The sequence below is a fragment of the Crinia signifera genome, chromosome 19 (assembly GCF_055691185.1).
Source record: "Crinia signifera chromosome 19, ASM5569118v1, whole genome shotgun sequence".
Lineage (NCBI taxonomy): Eukaryota > Metazoa > Chordata > Amphibia > Anura > Myobatrachidae > Crinia > Crinia signifera.
The window spans coordinates 15478851-15501611 of record NC_139226.1 but is presented as its reverse complement, the minus strand read 5'-3'; the positions used below and the strand labels follow the sequence as shown (position 1 = coordinate 15501611).

At 45.6% G+C, this 22761-nt stretch overlaps 2 protein-coding genes across 2 annotated transcripts in view; both read left to right on the top strand.

Moving 5' to 3' along the window:
- The first annotated feature begins 1009 nt into the window (after positions 1-1009).
- On the top strand, positions 1010-17484 carry LOC146042178 (uncharacterized). Its single transcript, XM_083162104.1, has 5 exons — positions 1010-1203; positions 8568-8687; positions 10425-10571; positions 15074-15211; positions 15621-17484. Exons 1-5 carry the CDS (start codon positions 1149-1151, stop codon positions 15803-15805), a joined length of 645 nt encoding a protein of 214 aa, XP_083018230.1. The 5' UTR covers positions 1010-1148; the 3' UTR covers positions 15806-17484.
- A 2441-nt stretch (positions 17485-19925) lies between these two features.
- The window catches only part of LOC146042172 (phospholipase A2 inhibitor NAI-like), a 30206-nt gene continuing 27370 nt past the window's right edge, over positions 19926-22761 (top strand). The window contains exon 1 of the mRNA XM_083162097.1: positions 19926-20037. Coding sequence (XP_083018223.1) covers positions 19941-20037 — 97 coding nt within the window. The 5' untranslated portion in view covers positions 19926-19940. The remainder of the gene's footprint in view (positions 20038-22761) is intronic.

The window sequence follows — 22761 nt, the reverse complement described above, 5'->3', positions numbered from 1 at the left end:
GCTGTAGAGTGCGGCCTGAGCTTGTTCCAGGCAGCTCTGCGGCACTTGGACCCTGGTACTGTTTATAAAAAGTATAATTATGTTTTTTTGCATTTATTTTGTCACTTAAAGAACAAAAACTATTATAATATAAATAAAAAAGGGGTTTATTTACTAAGATGGGAGTTCTATTGAAGATGGGATGTTGCTACGGGCAACCAACCAGATTCTATCTATTATCTTCTAGAAGGTGCTAAATAAAGAAGTAGTAGATTCTGATCGATAGAACGCCCATAGTAAATAAACTAGGTATGGCCAATGTTGCCATAGCCATCGATGAGTGCCATCAATGTCAATAGTGCAATTGGCCATCATAGTGCCATACTATGCAATGGATGACCATCAGTGTTTTTACCTAGCGATGGATCATCCGTTTTCTTTGACTGATTGGCATGTGTGCCAATCAAAACATGGGGGTGGGGCTTCACAGGTATCGGGGGTGGAGCTATGCCCCGTGTCCCGGTCCCTTGGGGGAAAAAGAAAAAATGATTAGTTTATGCTTGACATTGATGGAGGGCAACCATCTGGTTCTCCCCAATCAATAGCAAAACTATTCTACATAAACCATCGATAATTTCGAACCATCTATCTTCGATGGCCATCCCTAAAATAATTCCCAAAGAGACTACAGTGGGACTTGCCATAGGAGTGTGCGCTATTTTTAAATTCAATCCTTGGTGGGGAATTTACTAAGATGAGAGTTCTATTTCTATGTTGGCAACCAATCAGAATCTACTCCTTATTTATTTAGCACCATCGAGAAGATAATAGATGGTATCTAATTGGTGGCCCATAGCAATGTGAATTAGCACTCCCATCTTAGTAAATTCCTCCGCCGGGATTTAAGGTTTCTCCTGTGATATTACAGTACTAGCAGCATGCACGCTGATTCCCAGTATAGAGGCTTTCTTCCAGTACCGTTTCCTGCAGCATACTGAGCGTTTTGAGGTTAAACATGTGAAAGCAATGTAGTCCAACGCTGGTCCCTATCCCTGCCACCTCTGATCTAATTCCTTTCTCTGGTGAAGCCCACGCCCTAGCGTCAGTTATTAGAGAAAAGGCTGCTGCAGACGGTCCACCTCCCCTGCTCATCTGATCCACAAGTAATCATGGTTGCCTCGCTTCTCCTGTCCGCCGTCATCCTGTCTGCGCTGCTCTCTACAGGTAAGTGCTGTCACGGTATCTATGATGTTGTATTTACTTTAAGTTGCAGCCGTACAGAACGTGTAATGTTACTGAGCTGATTCTTTCCCTGCATGAAACCGTGACAAAAAAATGTAACCCTCACAAATGAAAACACATTTGTAATACAATTTTATTGTGTCCATCTGTCACCGAGACGTTTTTACAGTTGTGGGAAAAAAAAAATCTGTTTAAAACATAACGTCATATGGTACAGCTGAATATATTCCGATATACATTGATTATTAAGAGCTTTTCACCCTTTAAATGCCAAGATTTGTCAAAATAGGTGTGTAAATTGCCAAGCAAACATTTGTAACCATCATAATGACCTGGAGTGTTACCTGACGCAGGAAATATCATCTTTATTTAACACAAAAAAATGTATTTGAATTTATATAACAAACGTGAGAGACGCTGGCATTCTGTGCATGGTAAATACTGGATGCTTTATTTTTACACAACAATATAGATCTCACTTTGAAGTAAAACCCCACCCAAATCTAATTCTCTCTGCACAAGTAACATCTGCCACCCTGCAGTGCACATGGTTTTGTCCATCTAAGAAGGAATTTGTCAGAAAGAGTGAACCAAAATAACCCCCAAAGTACCAAACAATCAGCTTCTTTCAGTCTGTAACAAGTAAGGAAGAAGCTGATTGTCTGGTGCTTTATCACTCAAAATTTTATCTCTCTCTCTCTGAGCTGTAATAAATACCCCCCTTAGCGAGTCATACATTTTAAATAGTTTATATGTAGTGTGTAATACCATATAAATAACAGCATGCATTCAGTAATGTAATAAATACGAGTTACATTCCCTACTGAAACCGTTAGAGTTTGGAAAGTCTCCTCCGATGTAAAAGTTATAAAAGTCACTTTGTTATCAACTTCATATTGTGGGGAGTTCGGAGTCAGCCGCCAGCTCTGAAGACCGGTGAACGTGTCGCTTCTATTCTTGTAGGAGTTAAATTGAGTCCTTCTTACAGGGAACATTCCAGTGGAAAACTATCCAGACATTCATAGCGGTGGAAAACAATCCGCCTGGCCTACAGTGTGCAGAGTACAGCTAAGAGGTTCCACTATAAAGTGTGGTGCGGGGGATTGTAATAAGGGCATTTTGGACAGAAGCCCAGAAGGACCTTTATATGGACAAAAATGGTGACTGTACAGCTTGTTGTGTCAGAAACAGCCTCTGGTGCAAACCACTATTTGGGAACAGTTCCCAGAACCATGAGCATTAAATACAGAGCTCAATCAGAATCAGGTTTTCCCCAGTGCAGAATATATAGCTCCACATTGGGATTGCTGTGTTATATACAGGGTGTAGCTATAATAGGTGCAGGGGGTGCAGCTGCTATGGGGCCCAGAGCTGAGAGGGGCCACCTCCCATGTCACAGTTACATGTGTTATATACAGGGTGTAACTACCATAGGTGCAGGGAGTGCAGCTGCTATGGGGCCCAGAGCTGAGAGGAGCCACGTTCCCTGTCACAGTTACACATGTTATATACAGGAGTGTAGCTACCATAGGTGCAGGGAGTGCAGCTGCTATGGGGCCAGAGCTGAGAGGGGCCACCTTACCTGTCACAGTTACATGTGTTATATACAGGGTTGTAGCTACCATATTTGCAGGTAGTGCAGCTGCTATGGGGCCCAGAGCTGAGAGGGGCCACCTTCCCTGTCACAGTTACATGTGTTATATACAGGGGTGTAGCTATCATAGGTGCAGGGAGTGCATCGGCTATGGGGCCCAGAGCTGAGCGGGGCCACCTTCCCTGTCACAGTTACATGTGTTATATACAGAGGTGTAACTACCATAGGTGCAGGGGGTGCAGCTGCTATGGGGACAGAGCTGAGAGGGGCCACCTTCCCTGTCACAGTTACACATGTTATATACAGGGTGTAGATACCATAGGTGCAGGGGGTGCAGCTGCTATGGGGCACAGAGCTGAGAGGGGCCACCTCCCATGTCACAGTTACATGTGTTATATACAGGGTGTAGCTACCATAGTTGCATGTAGTGCAGCTGCTATGGGGCCAAGAGCTGAGAGGGGCCACCTTCCCTGTCACACTTACATGTGTTATATAGAGGGGTGTAGCTACCATAGGTGCAGGTAGTGCAGCTGCTATGGGGCCCAGAGCTGAGAGGGGCCACCTTCCCTGTCACAGTTACATGTGTTATATGCAGGGGTGTAGCTATAATAGGTGCAGGGAGTGCATCTGCTATGGGGCCCAGAGCTGAGAGGGGCCACCTCCCATGTCACAGTTACATGTGTTATATACAGGGGTGTAGCTACCATAGTTGCAGGTAGTGCAGCTGCTATGGGGCCCAGAGCTGAGAGGGGCCACCTTCCCTGTCACACTTACATGTGTTATATACAGGGGTGTAGCTACCATAGGTGCAGGGGGTGCAGCTGCTATGGGGCCAGAGCTGAGAGGGGCCACCTTCCCTGTCACAGTTACATGTGTTATATACAGGGTTGTAGCTACCATAGGTGCAGGTAGTGCAGCTGCTATGGGGCCCAGAGCTGAGAGAGGCCACCTTCCCTGTCACACTTACATGTGTTATATACAGGGGTGTAGCTACCATAGGTGCAGGGGGTGCAGCTGCTATGGGGCCAGAGCTGAGAGGGGCCACCTTCCCTGTCACAGTTACATGTGTTATATACAGGGTTGTAGCTACCATAGGTGCAGGTAGTGCAGCTGCTATGGGGCCCAGAGCTGAGAGAGGCCACCTTCCCTGTCACAGTTACATGTGTTATATACAGGGGTGTAGCTACCAGTGACGTGCGGTGAGGTCATTGCCTGGGGAGGCACTGACCTCACCGCACGTCACTGTCAGGGACTGTTCTGCACCCCCCCGCCGGTATATGCGCACCTCACCTGCCCTCCCTCCACCCGGCGAACTCATCTGTCCTCTTCTCGGCGATGACGGTGGCCGGTCCTCTCCACGGCGGTGACGGCGGCCGGTCCTCTCCACGGCGGTGAGTGTCATCGGCAGTCCGTCTACCAGCAGGCGCCGGACTCCCCGCTGCCCGCGCCCCGCGCTGCTGCATCCTCTCACGGGTCCTGCATGTGTGATTGGACAGCGGATCCAGCACTGGATCTGCTGGCCCAATCACATCTGGGGGCGTGCGTTTATACTGGTGCCCCTGTCATTGCGGCACCAGTATAATTGCCGCTTCCCCATTCATTTTCAATGGGCTTTTACAGCCCATTGCTGCACCCTGCCCCCCTGCCCACCCCTTCCCGCCCCACGCTGCCCGCAGGGGCGGATTTAGGGGTCAGGTCACCCCTAGGCACGACATTTTTGGCCGCCCCCCCCCCCCATTGGGGTGTGTGAGTCCTGCAGCTGCCACCCCATAGTAGGTGCCGGTCCTGTATGTATGTATATATATATATATATATATATATATATATATATATATATTTATACATACATATATATATATATATATATACATACATACATATATATATATACATACATACATACATACATATATATACACACATATATATATATATATATATATATATATATATATAGACAGAGAGTAGAACAAAGGGCACTTTGTTCTACTCTCTGTCTATACCAGGGGCTGCAAGGTCCCGATTGCCGGCACCGGGGCGTCTCTACCTATGTTTGGCTCCACTCAAGTCCTGCAGTGCCGGATCTTTCCCTGCTCTATATATATATATATATATAAAATCATTCAAATTTACCTGTAGCCCTCCTCAATATTTTTTCAAGCAGTCTGCACACTGTAAGGAGGACCCAGAGGGAGGGAGGCCGGGAGTTGAAGGATTAACTTTATCAGCAGTGTCTCAGTGACAGGTCTCTCACACTGACTGACTGACCGTGACCGACTGAGTAGTGCAGGCTAGGAACGGGCGCGCCACTCGGCTGAGTCGGCTCAGCTGCTGTACCCGCCCACTGGATACACATAGCAGCCAATAGGCTATGTGTATAAAGTAGCCAATGGGAGCCAGCGGCAGTGAGCCTAAGCCCTCAGCGGCGCGCAGCCATTCAACTCACCCAGCAAGCGGAGCTGTCCCGGAACGAAGCGATGCATGGCAGAGCGGGTGGGTAGCGGCGGGTGACAAGCGGCGCTGCCGCCGACATATGATGAATCATGTCGACGGCGCCGCCGCTCGTCACTCACGCTGCCCACCTGCTCTGCCATGCCGCTTTTAATTTAGCAGAATGTCAGCCTGCCATGCCGCCCATAAATGGTGCCGCCCTGAGGCCTGTGCCTCACGGGCCTAGGCACAAATCCGGCCCTGGCTGCCCGGAGTTTTAATGTAAACAGCGGGAGGCACCTCTCCCGCTGCCTCCCACCCTCACATGCAGCAGTGTAAGAGGGTGGGAGGCAGCCGGAGAAGTAGAAATTATGAAAATAATAAAAGAAGATATATAAAAATCTTCTTTTTATTATTTTCATCATTATGAGGCTCTGCCTCCCCTGCCTCCCCTGACTGCACGTCCCTGGTAGCTACCATAGTTGCAGGTAGTGCAGCAGTTGCTATGGGGCCACAGCTGAGAGGGGCCACCTTTCCTGTCACAGTTACATGTGTTATATACAGGGTGTTGCTACCATAGGTGCAGGGGGTGCAGCTGCTATGGGGCCCAGAGCTGAGAGGGGCCACCTTCCCTGTCACAGTTACATGTGTTATATACAGGGGTGTAACTACCATAGGTGCAGGGAGTGCAGCTGCTATGGGGCCCAGAGCTGAGAGGGGCCACCTTCCCTGTCACAGTTACATGTGTTATATACAGGGTGTAACTACCATAGGTGCAGGGGGTGCAGCTGCTATGGGGCCCAGAGCTGAGAGGGGCCACCTTCCCTGTCACAGTTACATGTGTTATATATAGGGGTGTATCTACCATAGGTACAGGTAGTGCAGCTGCTATGGGGCCCAGAGCTGAGAGGGGCCACTTTCTGTTAAAACACCAAAGCAGTTCAGCATTGTATCCAGTGTGGAGACAGATGATGTGAAGGTCTACTCTCCCTGAATTCTCTATCACAGCTACTTTGATAGCCGTGAGAATGGCACAAACACCCAGTGAAGGTGGCCGAACATGGACGAAGAGACCCAAAAGGACTCCTTTATAATGTATGTAGTGGCCACTTGCCAGGCTGTGGAGAAGGTAGAGTTTCTGTGCACCACCTCTTTGCATTTGCCTATGGGTAGGACAGTGTTTTTCAACTTCCGTCCTCACACTGACCCCTGCATTTATTACTGGACTAGCCAGAAGACAAATTCACTTGGAAAGATTTCTGGAATTTTGAATTCCGGAGCCACTGGGGTGTGTGAGGACGGGAGTTCACAAACCTTGAGGTTTCGTATGGACAGTAGGGCAATGGGTGGAGAATCCCTACACTTCAGGTTAGTTCAGCACATATACTGTTTTGTATTGTAGCGTGCTTTCTCTAATTACACCCTAGCCTTTTTACTTTATGCTGGTAAGGATGGACAAGAAAGTATGGTGGTCCAGTCCTCCCTAACCTAACCTAATCACACCACTGGACAAGTCAATGCTGAATCCTCTCCTACTGCTGTGCACGGGATGATGATTTCATTGGCTACAGGTGGTTCTATGCCCAACAAGCTTCAAGACTGAGAATTCCGATGACAGTAGTTGTATTATCCATTTCTAATTAGATAGTTACTGTAGGAGGAATTGGGGAATGACTACAAAAAAAAAGGCTTCTTTGTGCATTGGTGGCCTTAGCCTCAACTCTAAACTCTAGGACCCAAAAATACATTCCCTACAGTAGTAATGATGACTATTCACAGCAGATACCAGTTATGGGGCATACAGGGCCGGCGCCACCACTAGGCAGCTCTAGGCATTTGCCTAGGGCGCAGGCACCTGGAGGGCGGCAGTTCGCCCCTCACCCCCAGCGAACTGCAGTGCTGGGGTGGTCAGGGGTAACTGCAGTGCTGGGGCGGTCAGGGGTGTCCGTGCCGTAGGGGTACCTGCGGCACCGTCATGTGTATAAAGCTGGCTGCGGCCGGCAGGGTCCCTGTAGTGAATAGCAAATAACTAGCGCTATGCGCGCGGCGGCGCGGGAAGCGCTAGTTATTTGCTATTCACTACAAGGACCCCGCCGGCCGCAGCCAGCTTTATACACATGACGGCGCCACAGGTACCCCTACGGCACGGACACACCTGACCGCCCCAGCACTGCAGGGACGCCGGGGCAGCAATTTTTTTACACAGGTACCATTCCCCCCCCTCCCTCCCCCCGGCACCGGGGCGCCCCCACCCCGACTCGCCTGGGGCGCTCCGGTGCCTTGCAACGGCCCTGGGGGCATACTTGCCTACCTGACCCTCTCCATGCGGGAGAAAATGCTCTGTTCCTGGACTTCCCTGGTAATGTATGATTGCCATCACCTGTGGGGAGCTAGGTAAAGGTGTTTCACCACAGGTGATGGCAATCATACATTACCAGGGAAGTCCAGGAGCAGAGCATTTTCTCCCGCATGGAGAGGGTCAGGTAGGCAAGTATGGTTATGGGGTGGTGGGTGCCACCCAAGCAATAGTAACCAGCCACCACACACGATATTAACCCCTTCTGTACCAATGCCAATCAGCACCAGGTAAGGCTCTCTATACATTACCCCAGTTTTGGTCTCTGAACCCCTGGGTTTGGGCTGTCTCCGCAAACATCCATGATGCTGTAGCCCAAAAGTGCAGAAGGCACTACATTATGACATCACAGTGTTGTAATACAGCTCAGTATAAGTGTTGGGTAGTCAAGTGCTCCCTTTGCAAGAGGTTCCTGACTTCCTGGAACCAGCGTGGATAATAGGGTCCACATTAATTAATTTAGGACGATGGTGTCTGGGCTGACCACAAAAGACTGACATGCATTAGATCGACATGGGGAAAATGTTGGCCGGAAATCTTATGCACGTCCACCTTTTGCTTTCCGTCTATGCAACAACAACAAAGAAATGGTCGACACCTAAAAAGGTCAACATGAATTTTACATAATTTTTTGGTGTCAATTTGTAGACGTGAGTACGTGGACCCAACATACCCTTGCATGGCTCACTTCATGTTTTGCACCCCTTTACCGTTCCCAATTGTAGTCTACATGGATGTTAAAGTATGAAAAAATTAAGAAAAAAAACTTGACCTTTTCATTTGTCGGCCATGTTGAAATTTCGCAAAGTGTCGATCTACAGAATTGTCTATGTCAAAATAATGCATGTTGCACGATAGTGTGACCTGAGTCAACTCACAGTCCAGATCCCCTGGAACCCTACATATAGTACGATACGGAATTCCGACAACAAGCTTTCTCATCGTATTACCTGATTTATATTGCAGGTGCTTCTTTGTCCTGTTTGCAATGTCATGAACTTGGCGACCAATCCTGCACCGGAACTTCACACATGTGTCCCCCTGAATCTGACGTGTGCGTCTCCACTGTCGAATCTAGTTCAATAGGTAAGTTGAAGACAAAGAATATATTAAATATCAGAAAACATTTATTAATGTACCACAACCAACTGACAGTAATAAATTATACAAATAATTATGTTAAAAACATTTTTTTAAATAAAGATTAAAAAAATACCAAGAACCAACGTCCGAAATGTAAGCCGCTGATGACGCCTGTTTAGGTTAAGCAGCGGCCGTTTGATGCTTAGCAAGCAGCTTAATGCTGAAGGCCCGCCCCCTGCCGCCGAATCCCCTCATTAACATGCAAGAGATGTATGCAGAGACATCCCCTTGCATGTGGCAGAAGGGGACAGAAAGCATTCCATGGTCACCAAAGTCAGTCTAACCTGCATCCCCATTTTCTTAACGGCCCACCTGTGTCCCCATGGGAACGCAGTGACCAGCGTTTTCATGGGGACATCTATAAAACACTGGACGTTCCCCGGTTCAGCCCTGTTTCTGCCTCAGTCCCTCCCTCCCCGCAATGTATATAACCCGCCGAAGCAGTTCGGTGCAGGGGGTTTGCACATGCACCTAAATGTGCATTCGGATCACACCGAGTGATCCCGAATCGGCCCCATAGGTTGAGTGTGTCTACTGGTTTGGGTCTGCTTTGCTGTTTATGTATATGTTGCAACGTTTTTGTGGTTGATAAAATGCCATATCTTTATATGTAGCATGTATGTGAGAAGCGGGCAGTGGGTGTCTTTTACTTAATACCCCTTTCACGCCAGAAATTGCAGGGACTTACCCGGGAATATGGTCCCTGGATCATGCAGGGACATTCCCAGGTTGGCCCCTTTCACACCAGCCTAGGCCCTGCATTTTCTGGTGTGAGAGGGCAGGCGGCAGGAGGCGGGGTGAGTGGGATGATGCTGATGGAGCTGGCCTGGATTTGGCTCAGGGTGGAATTATACCCATCAGTCACCCGATGGCTTCCCGCAACGGTGGGAGGGGCAGGAGACCGCAGGAGACGCATGATGTTACTGATGGCAGTGGTTTAGCGCTCTCCACCAGGCCCGGCTCCACGCTCTCCACCAGCAACTACAGGCCAGACTCCCTGACTGGAACCCACACCCCACAGTCCTGACCTCCCAATCTTGCACCCTCACCACTCCTACATAGATGGAATCCCCTGGGTCCGGCACCGTGGCTGCCGCCATCTCAGACCGACTCCGGTGAGTAGAAGTCGGGAAGAAGGGTTGGCCTCTTTCACACCATCCAGTAACTCAGGCTGGTCGCGGGAGCAACACTGCTAGCTAGCAGGGTTAAAATTCTGGCAAATTTACCCGGGAATTTAGGCTGGTGTGAAAGGGGTGCAAGATGCCTCAATGTTTTTTTTTTTTTTTTATGTAGGGTTTTTCTTAATGTATACAAGCATCCATTTAACTCCGCCATTTTTGACTGCATCGAAGCTGGTGCAGATTCAATTTTTGAAAAAGTTGAATCTGCATGGTCAAAAAAACATCTGCTGGATTGTTGAATCCACGGCTGTTTTGACAAAATCCTTGTAGATTCAACAATCTACTTGTATTTTCAACTGTCGGAAAATGTCCAACCATCGGAAGATTGAGTTCTAACTGTAGAAATTGACATCAAATTGGTTGCTATTCCAACTGTCGGAAAGAACATTAAATTCCCCCTTGGTAGTACAAAAAAAATCTGTAAAACTATTCACTGATCTGTCCTTCACATTATCATTCCTCCGCTTAGGAAAATAAGTATTTACTTTTCTATTTGCAGGTGGAGCAGAAACAAAAACATTTAGAAGATATTGTGGAGTCAAAAATCTGTGTTCTCTATCTGGAAGTTACAGTATTCCCAGTGGTAAAGCTAAACTGAGCAGCAGCTGTTGCTTCACCTCCAACTGCTCCCCATCCACTCCTGTGTGTAAGTGTCTTATGTCTTATGTTGCAGCTATACACAATCCAGTGCCGCAAGTGATATCACACACGTGACCCATATTTGTGTATTACTTCAAATTTAGGGGGGTTTTCATCCACCCCAACAGTTTGTTAATGTACTGATTTCATTTTTAGTCCCCTGCACCATTCACCCCCAGAGGGGCCCATAGAAGAACTGTGATGCGGGTCAATGAAGAATTAATTATGAATGTGAGGTCACCGCAAAAGAAAACTGTTCACTTACTCCAGCACAATAAGCATATTACAATGATACATTGCAAAGGCCCTTCTCCACCAGCACAGTACTTATATTGGTTATACCGTAATATAGTTTACACTTTCCTTCAGCATAGTCTTAAGCCTCAATTTCACAGCCGCGAATGAATAGCATATACTGTACCAGGTGTTACTTGTCTGAGTCTCAGTGGTTCCACAGTATGACAGATCAGTCATAGTTACCTCCCATCCTGCATTCTGCAGGAGACTCCCTGACATAGCAGCAATCTTCATCTCTCCCTCATTAGTCTAGCAATCTCCCTCAAGTCACCTAGCCCACATTACACTGTTACATCATAGTTACCTCCCCTCATGCATTCTGCAGGAGACTTCCTGACATAGCAGCAATCTCCCTCTCTCCCTCATTAGTCTAGCAATCTCCCTCATGTCACCTAGCCCACATTACACTATTACTTAATAGTTGCCTCGCCTCCTGCATTCTGCAGGAGACTCCCTGAAATAGCAGCAATCCCCCTCTCTCCCTCATTAGTCTAGCAATCTCCCTCATGTCACCTAGCCCACATTACACTGTTACATCATAGTTACCTCCACTCCTGCATTCTGCAGGAGACTCCCAGACATAGCAGCAATCTCCCTCTCTCCCTAATTAGTCTAGCAATCTCCCTCATGTCACCTAGCCCACATTACACTGTTATATCATAGTTACCTCCCTTCCTGCATTCTGCAGGAGACTCCCTGACATAGCAGCAATCTCCCTCTCTCCCTCATTAGTCTAGCAATCTCCCTCATGTCACCTAGCCCACATTACACTGTTACACCATAGTTACCTCCCCCCCTGCATTCTGCAGGAGACTCCCTGATATAGCAGCAATCTCCCTCTCTCCCTAATTAGTCTAGCAATCTCCCTCATGTCACCTAGCCCACATTACACTGTTATATCATAGTTACCTCCCTTCCTGCATTCTGCAGGAGACTCCCTGACATAGCAGCAATCTCCCTCTCTCCCTCATTAGTCTAGCAATATCCCTCATGTCACCTAGCCCACATTACACTGTTACGCCATAGTTACCTCCCCTCCTGCATTCTGCAGGAGACTCCCTGACATAGCAGCAATCTCCCTCTCTCCCTCATTAGTGTAGCAATCTCCCTCATTACACCTAGCCCACATTACACTGTTACATCATAGATTCCTCCCATCCTGCATTCTGCAGGAGACTCCCTGACATAGCAGCAATCTCCCTCTCTCCCTCATTAGTCTAGCAATATCCCCCATGTCACCGAGCCCACATTACACTGTTACATCATAGTTACCTCCCCATCTGCATTCTGCAGGAGACTCCCTGACATAACAACAATCTCCCTCTCTCCCTCATTAGTCTAGCAATATCCCTTATGTCACCTAGCCCACATTACACTGTTACATCATAGTTACCTTCCCTCCTGCATTCTGCAGGAGACTCCCTGATATAGCAGCAATCCCCCTCTCTCCCTCATTAGTCTAGCAATCTCCCTCATGTCACCTAGCCCACATTACACTGTTATATCATAGTTACCTCCCCCCCTGCATTCTGCAGGAGACTCCCTGACATAGCAGCAATCTCCCTCTCTCCCTGATTAGTCCAGCAATCTCCCTCATGTCACCTAGCCCACATTACACTGTTACATCATGGTTATCTCCCCTCCTGCATTCTGCAGGAGACTCTCTGAAATAGCAGCAATCTCCCTCTCTCCCTCATTAGTCTAGCAATCTCCCTCATGTCACCTAGCCCAGATTACTTGTTACATCATAGTTACCTTCCCTCCTGCATTCTGCAGGAGACTCCCTGACATAGCAGCAATCTACCTCTCTCCCTAATTAGTCTAGCAATCTCCCTCATGTCACCTAGCCCACATTACACTGTTATATCATAGTTACCTCCCTTCCTGCATTCTGCAGGAGACTCCCTGACATAGCAGCAATCTCCCTCTCTCCCTCATTAGTCTAGCAATCTCCCTCATGTCACCTAGCCCACATTACACTGTTACACCATAGTTACCTCCCCCCCTGCATTCTGCAGGAGACTCCCTGATATAGCAGCAATCTCCCTCTCTCCCTAATTAGTCTAGCAATCTCCCTCATGTCACCTAGCCCACATTACACTGTTATATCATAGTTACCTCCCTTCCTGCATTCTGCAGGAGACTCCCTGACATAGCAGCAATCTCCCTCTCTCCCTCATTAGTCTAGCAATATCCCTCATGTCACCTAGCCCACATTACACTGTTACGCCATAGTTACCTCCCCTCCTGCATTCTGCAGGAGACTCCCTGACATAGCAGCAATCTCCCTCTCTCCCTCATTAGTGTAGCAATCTCCCTCATTACACCTAGCCCACATTACACTGTTACATCATAGATTCCTCCCATCCTGCATTCTGCAGGAGACTCCCTGACATAGCAGCAATCTCCCTCTCTCCCTCATTAGTCTAGCAATATCCCCCATGTCACCGAGCCCACATTACACTGTTACATCATAGTTACCTCCCCATCTGCATTCTGCAGGAGACTCCCTGACATAACAACAATCTCCCTCTCTCCCTCATTAGTCTAGCAATATCCCTCATGTCACCTAGCCCACATTACACTGTTACATCATAGTTACCTTCCCTCCTGCATTCTGCAGGAGACTCCCTGATATAGCAGCAATCCCCCTCTCTCCCTCATTAGTCTAGCAATCTCCCTCATGTCACCTAGCCCACATTACACTGTTATATCATAGTTACCTCCCCCCCTGCATTCTGCAGGAGACTCCCTGACATAGCAGCAATCTCCCTCTCTCCCTGATTAGTCCAGCAATCTCCCTCATGTCACCTAGCCCACATTACACTGTTACATCATGGTTATCTCCCCTCCTGCATTCTGCAGGAGACTCTCTGAAATAGCAGCAATCTCCCTCTCTCCCTCATTAGTCTAGCAATCTCCCTCATGTCACCTAGCCCAGATTACTTGTTACATCATAGTTACCTTCCCTCCTGCATTCTGCAGGAGACTCCCTGACATAGCAGCAATCTACCTCTCTCCCTAATTAGTCTAGCAATCTCCCTCATGTCACCTAGCCCACATTACACTGTTACATCATAGTTACCTCCCCTCCTGCATTCTGCAGGAGAATCCCTGACATAGCAGCAATCTCCCTCTCTCCCTAATTAGTCTAGCAATCTCCCTCATTTCTCCTCTCCCACTTTCGCCCTTATTCTGGTTGACTTGCAAGTCTGCGGATTTTGCAGGCTTACGAGTTCCCTAGTCACCGCCCGCATAGCGCCTGCCCACCCCCCTCGCACAGCGCTACTACCCACAGGCGTGCAAATGGATGATTTGCATAATCATCCATTCGCAGCCTTGCGTTCGGACACAAAATAATTCGTCTTAGATTTCACAAATCTAAGACACCGCTTTGGTGTCTTATTTCTGCGAGTGCCTTTACGGGAAACGGGGGCGGGCAGCAGACATCCGCTGATGTCAGATGCCTGCCCCCTGCACCCGTGTCATCAGTGAATTACCATGAGAATGCCCAGCGGGGGCCATCGGTGCAATCGCCATTGATGGCAATTCTGCAACTAGCCATAATTTAAGCTATCGATGCTTATCCATTCTCTTTGACTGACTGGCACATAGGCTAATCAGAACATGTGGGTGGGGCTTCACGGCTGTTGAGGGGGCGGAGCTATGCTCCGTGTCCCTACACCTTGAAGGAAAAAAAACCCATCATTTCTGCTGTGCCATCGATGTATTTGACATCGGCCATAAACCATCGATGATTAATAATCATTGATGGTTTATTCCATATTAATAGTGTGTGGTAGCCACTACACGCCTTTACCAAAAATTGGGGGTATACCTCCAGAACTATAACTAAGGCTCTGGGTATGGCTAAGGATTGGACCAAGCTTAATCCCTTCCATTACTTTTCCCCAGAACCTGGGCAGCGGATGTTCAGGACATCTGTGGGATTGCCCATTCCCTCTGCAAGACATGTGCATGAGATCCCTTTGATAAATACCCTCACCAACCTGGATACTTACTGTATATACAGTATATGGGATTGTGTAACAAAGTCCTATATGATACAATTGTATATACAAGGTACCAGTGGAGATGAAACACAATGATACATACTGGTATGGAATAAACTCTCCTTGTGATTTAGGAATGGCTGGAAATGACTGTATGGACATTGCATCTACTTGACATATATTTCTTTTTCGTTATAAGTGCCGGCTGATAAATCTGAAAAAAACAAGGTTTCCTGTAAGGGCTGTCCTACCAAAGAAGGCAAACCATGCCCTTCAGATGTTACAATGGAATGCACGGGAGATGAAGACAAATGTATCTCAGTGACTTCTGTATCAGGTACAATTCCTCAATTCTTTATTACCCAACAGTCAGGAAAAAGATACCGTAGGTCTGAAAAGGATTATTCATTAACGTTTGCTAAAACTTGCAGACCTGCATTAAACTATAGTAAGCGAACACCCAGTTAGCCATGACCACTCGCACCTAGCGTATGCACATTCGCAGAAATTACCCTGCGCATACGCCCTCCATCGGACCCCTTGCGTATGAAGGGGTCCGAACGAACCTGAATAAGGCCCTTTGATTGGGAATGGCATTGTGGTAGTGGAGTGAGACACCTGTCGCGAGGCATGGCGAGCGGAGCGAGTGGACCTGGTACACTAATTGACAGCCTACTGATCATCATGAGATATATATACGCAGTTAATGTACATTGTACTGATGTCACCTTATCTTGTGTTTACAGCCCAATCGGAGAAGACTTGGAGTGGGTGCTCCACACTAACCCTGTGCAACAGAACCTATGACGTGACAGATGGAAGCATAAAAACACAAGTCCGCATGTTATGCCCCAATGGGAGCATCGGCCTTCAGCAAAACTTCTCTCTCTGCCTTATTTCTGCAACTTTGCTATTAAAATTCATATGGTAGATCCATGACGTATATGCACAGCCTACAGGGACACCGAACGCAATTCCATGATGGAGTTGAAGGATCAGATAACCTTTATGTGTCACGACATGATCGCAAGACAGATGTCCAGTGTGGTTCCTTTAAAAGTGGGTGATAGAACTCTTCTCACTTTAATTTGGATACTTCAGTGAAGTCCATTGGCGGCTCCAGGGGTGGGGGCTGCAGAACAGTTTAAATTCAAATAGGAGAGCCACACCAACTGCTGCCAACTGCCATTCCAAACGGGCTCACTGGCAGGTGGTGTGTCTCCTCCCCATTTGTATTTTGAACTCTGCTGCATGCAGCCCCTCCCCTGGAGCCGTCAATGGTGTAGACTGTTATCAGCCACTTTTAAAGATGTTGCAATGCGCATCTGACATGTAGTGATACATAAGGCTGGTAGCACTGAGTTCCGAGTCTATGGAATTCTATGGCATCTCCTAGGTTTCTTAATTATTCTGCAGTGTGGCTATCAGATCAACAGGTGGAGTTTACTTTAGTTTGTCATCACCATCGGTACAATTCACAGTAGCATGTAAGCATTCTTATTGTCCATACAGGTTTATCTATCTATCTATCTATCTATCTATCTATCTATCTATCTATCTATCTATCTATCTATCTGTAAACCATGTACCTCCACTTTTCTATCTCTGTACTGACTGAAATTAATCTCACCCTTTTCCATACCTTCCAACTTTTGTCTTGTTGTAATCAGGACCCCTACCAAAGAAGGGGGTGGAGCCACTGGAGGGTGGGCATGGTCTCTGGTGTAATGGTTGTGGTGATCCTTGGCTTCCCTACTGGCATGGATAGTTGCCGTGAACTTGCTCTCGGGATCTCGTCAGTGATCACTGGCTGCTCTACCTGCTCTGTCTATCCCAACTGCCCCCTCCTTCTGTAGGATACGGTCACCCAGGGGTGGGAGAGCGGGACAGTCTCCAATTAGCAGAAAGTTGTGAGGAATGCTTTTATACACATCACTCTGGCTAGAGTATATTTGCTATAAGTGCAGAGCACTGGTGTGCAGAGATAAACCTATATATCTTCACTCATCACAGTACACTCAAAGCAACAGACCTGTCCCTACCCCAAGCTAACACTAAACAGCCCAGGGCCAATCAACTTCTCTGACTTGTCATTTCCATTTATTTCTGTTAAATGGTAAAGAATACATATATGTGTGTATATATATATATATATATATATATATATAATAATAATTAGGCAACTAGCACCATGTGAAGTCAACATTTCAGTTTTATTTCAAAAACTTTCATCAGGTCCTGATGAAAGTTTTTGAACTAAAACTGAAACGTTGACTTTACATGATACAATTCAACTAATTATTTCCAAAGTTACTACAAGTCCGAGTGGGTGCCGCCTCACCCTCTTCCCTACATTCGGACCAGCTGGTCGGTGGGCACCCGGACAATACACATACAGCTTTGGGATTAATATAGACTGTGTATTTACAGTATTTGTCTGTAGAGTAATGGTTTAATAGCATGCACAACGACCAGACAAAACAAAAGCTGCCCAATTGAAAGTAATGGAGTTGTCACTAAAACATTCAGAAATGTAAAACATACTGTACGTAAGATTGTATACTGTATGCAAGATTGTTTGCAGCTCTGGACACAAATAAAGTTTCTTCAAAAAAATGGCTTCAAATTATTATTTTTTTAAATAGAATGAAACATGCGTGTGTAGTAAGTGTTATAAGATTGTATAGCCAATCAGATTATTAGAATGTTCAACAACAACAGAGCATTTTAGCAGATGAATATGGTAATGTCGTGGCAGTTACTCATGTGATTAGGGGGGGGGAGAGAGAGTTACAAGTGACGGGGTAGAGAGGAGGGGGCGGGACATCACAGACTGCTAAGGGTTGATCATTTCTGTGTTATGTGCTGCTGCTCATTGCCACAATGCGTGGCTGCCGACGATCCTCCTTCTATAACGCCAGCTACTTCCATTGTACTTTACAATATACTGTTTGCATAATATCGCTAATTTCCCTCTGCGCCTCTAAAAGATACGAGTAAATATTGGAATTAGGTCAAAACTGGAAATCTCTGCTATTCTAGAGCTTGTAGTGCTCGCCCCCAACCGTCTCCACCCGGATGGTACCCTGTCTGCTGTGGTGCCTGTGATAACTGCCACCAGGTAGGCTGGGAGAGAGACATTATAGCCTCCACGTATGCAGGTCCATATCAACAGCATTGTAGGCCCCGGATAAAGCAATGCATTTGGGGCCCCTCCGCACCCATTCTCAGGAAAAATGTAAACCAAAAACAAATCATAACACGCCCCTCCTGTGGTTCCACACCTCTCCTGGGGTCTCCACTTGCTTTCACACAGTCAACACTCTAATTGGTGGATAGCTCCAGATATCCACCAATCAGCATGATGACAGCCATTCACTGGCTGCAGTTTGGAGGCAGGTAGAGAATGTTGTATTCTGATTGGTGGATAGCTCTAGTTATCCACCAATCAGCATAACTTACACTCTGTTGTGAGTTACTGTGTCTTTGAAATGTGTTCTCTCGCTGCAAAACTGGTGTACAAAATTAAGCAAAATAAGAATTAAACACAGTCTGAAAACTAAAGAAATAAGGATACTGAAGTAACTGAACATATACTTAATACATTTATTTTAAATAAATATAAATAAAAAACAATTATAGACATACAAAACTAGTCACACTTAGGACATAAGCATTGTAAAGCCCCTACCTACTAAACAATATCATTAACAATATCGTTGGAGCTTCCAAGTGAATGATATCGTGCATACACACTGAACAATATCGTTAAAGATATTGTTCAGTGATTCACTCCATGAGCGAGATAAAGTCAACGATTTCCTGCTGAACCCCCGGAAAATTGTATAGTGCATACACATTCAACAATATCGTTCAATGGAGTGACCCACCCCCGCTCAGTACATTCAGGCATTGACGATACCTCAGAATGTACGGTACTTGTGTATTGTCATGGTGCCCGATTTAATCTAAATCATATACAATATTGCATACGATTCGATCCGCGATTTAGCGTCCGATTTGTTCACGATTTGCTCACAATTTTCGGCGGATTTTCCGCGATTTCCTGGCGATTTGCATGCTATTCCATCCTTGCAAACCCCCACTATCCAAGTCAGCCTGAAGCGTGGTGAGCGGTGGCGCAACGCGTCCTCCCGACCTGTTCATAACCCCACTATCTACGATGGCGTGGAGTTGAATTTATAAAGCGTGGCGAGCGCTGCGAGCCACCGAGCCCGAAGCGTGGCGAGCGGACGCAGAATACACGTCAAGTAATCCGTGTCCCCTCGCAGGGCTCGCTGCGCTCACCACGCTTCGGGCTTGGTGGCTCGCTGTGCTCACCACGCTTCGGGCTGACTTGGATAGAGGGGGTGTGCAAGGATGAAATAGCATGCAAATCGGCAGGAAATCGTGGAAACTCGGATGAAAAATCGGCCACAAATCGGCCGCTAAATCACTTCCGATTTTTGCATGTGATTTGCAGACGATTTTCGGCCGTTTTCGCGGGAGCCGTGATAATGCACAAGTACCAAATGTACAGATGAAGGAAAGGGGGTCATTAATGATCTGCGGGAGTGTGCATGGTTCATGTGTTTGACATCCAATGCACGGCCCTGTGTGCACCGCACTGGAGTTGGAGGTTGGACCTGCTGAACTTCCAAACTCTGACTCGGCACCCCTCCAGGCGACGGGAAACAGGGTTGAATGCGATACATCACATGAAGGAGGAGCGCATGCAACCTGCACCGTGAGGGGGTTTATGCCGCCATGATGGTATCCAAAAACTTACTATAATTTTCCAGTTTTTAATTTTTTTTTTTTTTAAACAATCATAATTGCAGACTCTGAAATAATAAAAAGGGGTATTGTATTACTTTGTTATAAAGGTATGTCTTAATTAAAAAAAAATGTGCTGCCTGGTACCAGAGTAAAATAGTAGCAAATATTTTGCTAATCATTTTCTATTGTACTGTACTTTTAATGGAAGGTGTCGTCTTCCCGTGTGTTCCCCCTCCCTGTGCTAACTACACCCATGGATAGATTATACAGATCCCAGGCAGCTGCTGATGCACTTCTGTGCTTTCATAACAGTCTGGAACACTGGTGTTGCGATGAGCTCCTATCTCCTATTTACCTGCGTTCTCTCCTCAATTGCAGCCACAGGTAAATCCACTGAAGCTAATTTGAGTGCATTTTGTGGTTACTGGGGAAATAAAATCTAATCTAGACTCTGATCTGGAGTTTGTGAGCTAAACTGGGAACACAAATGACAATGTCCACTTACTGTATATGTCTGTCCCTATGGGTCCATATATGCCTTTCCTTACAGTATGTGTCCTTGTACGTATGAATTCATACTATAAGTGTCCATATATATGTTTGTTCACAATTTGTTGTGTATAGGTATATGTACACATCTGCTGTTAGTTTATCTAGTCCCCAGGCTCTCAAACTCGGTCCTCAGGACCCCCACACAGTGTATGTCTCCTCACAGAATCACAAGTGCAATAATTAGCTCCACCTGTGGATCTTTAAAAACATCAGTGAGTAATGAATGCACCTGTGCACCTGCTGGGTGACCTGGGAAATGGGAACTGTGTGGGGTCCTTGAGGACTGAGTTCTAGAACCCCTGATTAGTCATATCTACAAGTCTACTAATCGCAATTTGTCTGGTATAACATCAAATTGTTATGTGCAACGGAATATATAAGAAACTGTAAATAAATGTATATTAAAAATAATAATAATTATTACAGTATTATTATTGTATATACTTTTATTGGCAAAATTTGTTTTCAATTATTTTATTTTTTTTATTTATTTATTTGCCGATTACTATTTTATAAATCTGAGCACTTCATGACAATTTTGCAAAGTATGATATAAAAATTTTCAAAGGAGAGAAAACTATTTTTAGAACTTGTTCATCATAAAATGTTAGTTGAACCATTTCAGTAAAAATTATATAGAGAGCGTGTGATTTTGTAACCGCAAAAAATAATCTGTCAATATTTATCAACAATATGTAGTTTCAGCTGAATTTATCGTGAGCCTATTTTCTGCATCTAACTCCTCAACCGAAAATACGTAAAAATTGGAATTAATTCTGTAAATTTAATCTCGCAATTTAATTTAATAATTTTGCATTTTTTTTCTACATTACATGAAAATCTCGCAACTGCAAATTATTTAAAGGTAATGATTTAAAAAAAAAAAAAATGTAATTACATGAAATAAGCTTGTAGCTATTTTATATTATCCTACCTAGAAGTTTTAGCTGCGATTTCCAATATTTAGAGTGTTCAGATTGTCTTCTTTTCTTTTGCTTTGCATATATGAATTGCTTGTTTGTGCTCCTGTTTTGTAGTGTTTATTGACACTCAGATCAAAAAAAAAGAAGAAGACCGTTCTATTTACAGTACGATGTAGGTTCATGGTTGGCATCGCGGCTACGGCTGACAGGATGTCATTGCCAGCAGAGTATTGGATCTGGACCAGGTGTATCAGGTTTTACAGTCAAGCGACTAACCACATCTATCACGGTTCTGCCAGACATATCATGTATATTTAGATAAAATAGTACATGTGTTTCAACAATGCTAATGGATATATGAAAGATGAGCTAATCAGCTATAGTCAACAGAGGCTTAGAGGTATATTTACTAAGATGGGAGTTCTATTAAAGAGTTTATTTCATTTTATTTTCAATAAAGACATAACTTTATCCTAAAGTCATAAAATACCCCATTTCACTTATTTCAAGATCTGCAATTATTACTGGGAAAACATTCAACTTTTTTTAAAAACGGAAAATTACAGTAAGTTTTTTATAACAGTTTTTTACTCTACCTGTCAACGGGCAGTATTCAATGCTCCCGATTCACCGGGGTTTTTTTCGGCGAATCAGGCTTTTTTCTCTCCTTGGGGTAAATATTTTTCACTGGAAGTCCGATTCACCCTATTCAATGTTCACTGTTCGAATGTCTGCCAGTTCTCAGTTTCATGCTAGCTGCAATTCGCTGGTGTATTTAAATAGGGTTTTCACTGGGATTCGCTGAGAGTGTATTCAATGCTAGGATGGAGAACTGCTTTCAGCATGATTTTCGCCTTGATTAACCGTTTTGCATTCGACATCTTTTTAAGTTGAACTGGAAAGTGATCTTTTGAAATAAAGGCTATTTTTTTTTTTTGGTGTCAAAAATCTAAAATTTTATTCTGTGGAGGGGCATGCTATTTTTATTCATGTGCTTGCAATTTATATGTAATTTTTAATTATTATTTTTTTGTACACATTCGCCAGCAGGGGGGTAAGGAGCCGCTCATTACATATTCACTTCACACTTCCATCTCCCTGCCTGCTGCCTTCCCCCGGCTCCCTGCAGTGGTTAAACATCGCTGTCAGGGACAGCGAGCCCCTGCGGTGTTGAATAGGGAGACAAGGAGGGCCGGCAGCGGATACTCCAGCCCTCTGGAACGCGGCGAATGTGCAGCGAATCCTAAACAGGTATCGTTGCACATGCCAAAAAAGGGCATTGAATACTGTCCAACAACAGGGCCGGAATTACTGCCAGGTAATCTAGGAGCCCACCTAGGGCCTGGCAGGTCACAAATCTGGCCCTGAAGAGTGGGGAACCAGATTCTATCTATTATCTTCTAGAAGGTGTTAAATAAATAAAAGTAGATTCTGACTGGTTTCCCATAGCAACTCCCATCTTAGTAAATAAACCGCTTAGTATCAGCCACTACCTGACGGGAATGGGCAAAGTCACACTGCAACATGAAAGCCCAAATAAATTACCTTATGATCACGGAAAGCAGAAAGGTCATATTGAGTGGGTGTTGTGTCTGTATGGAAAATAATAGAAGTAAATTATGATCCTCTCAAG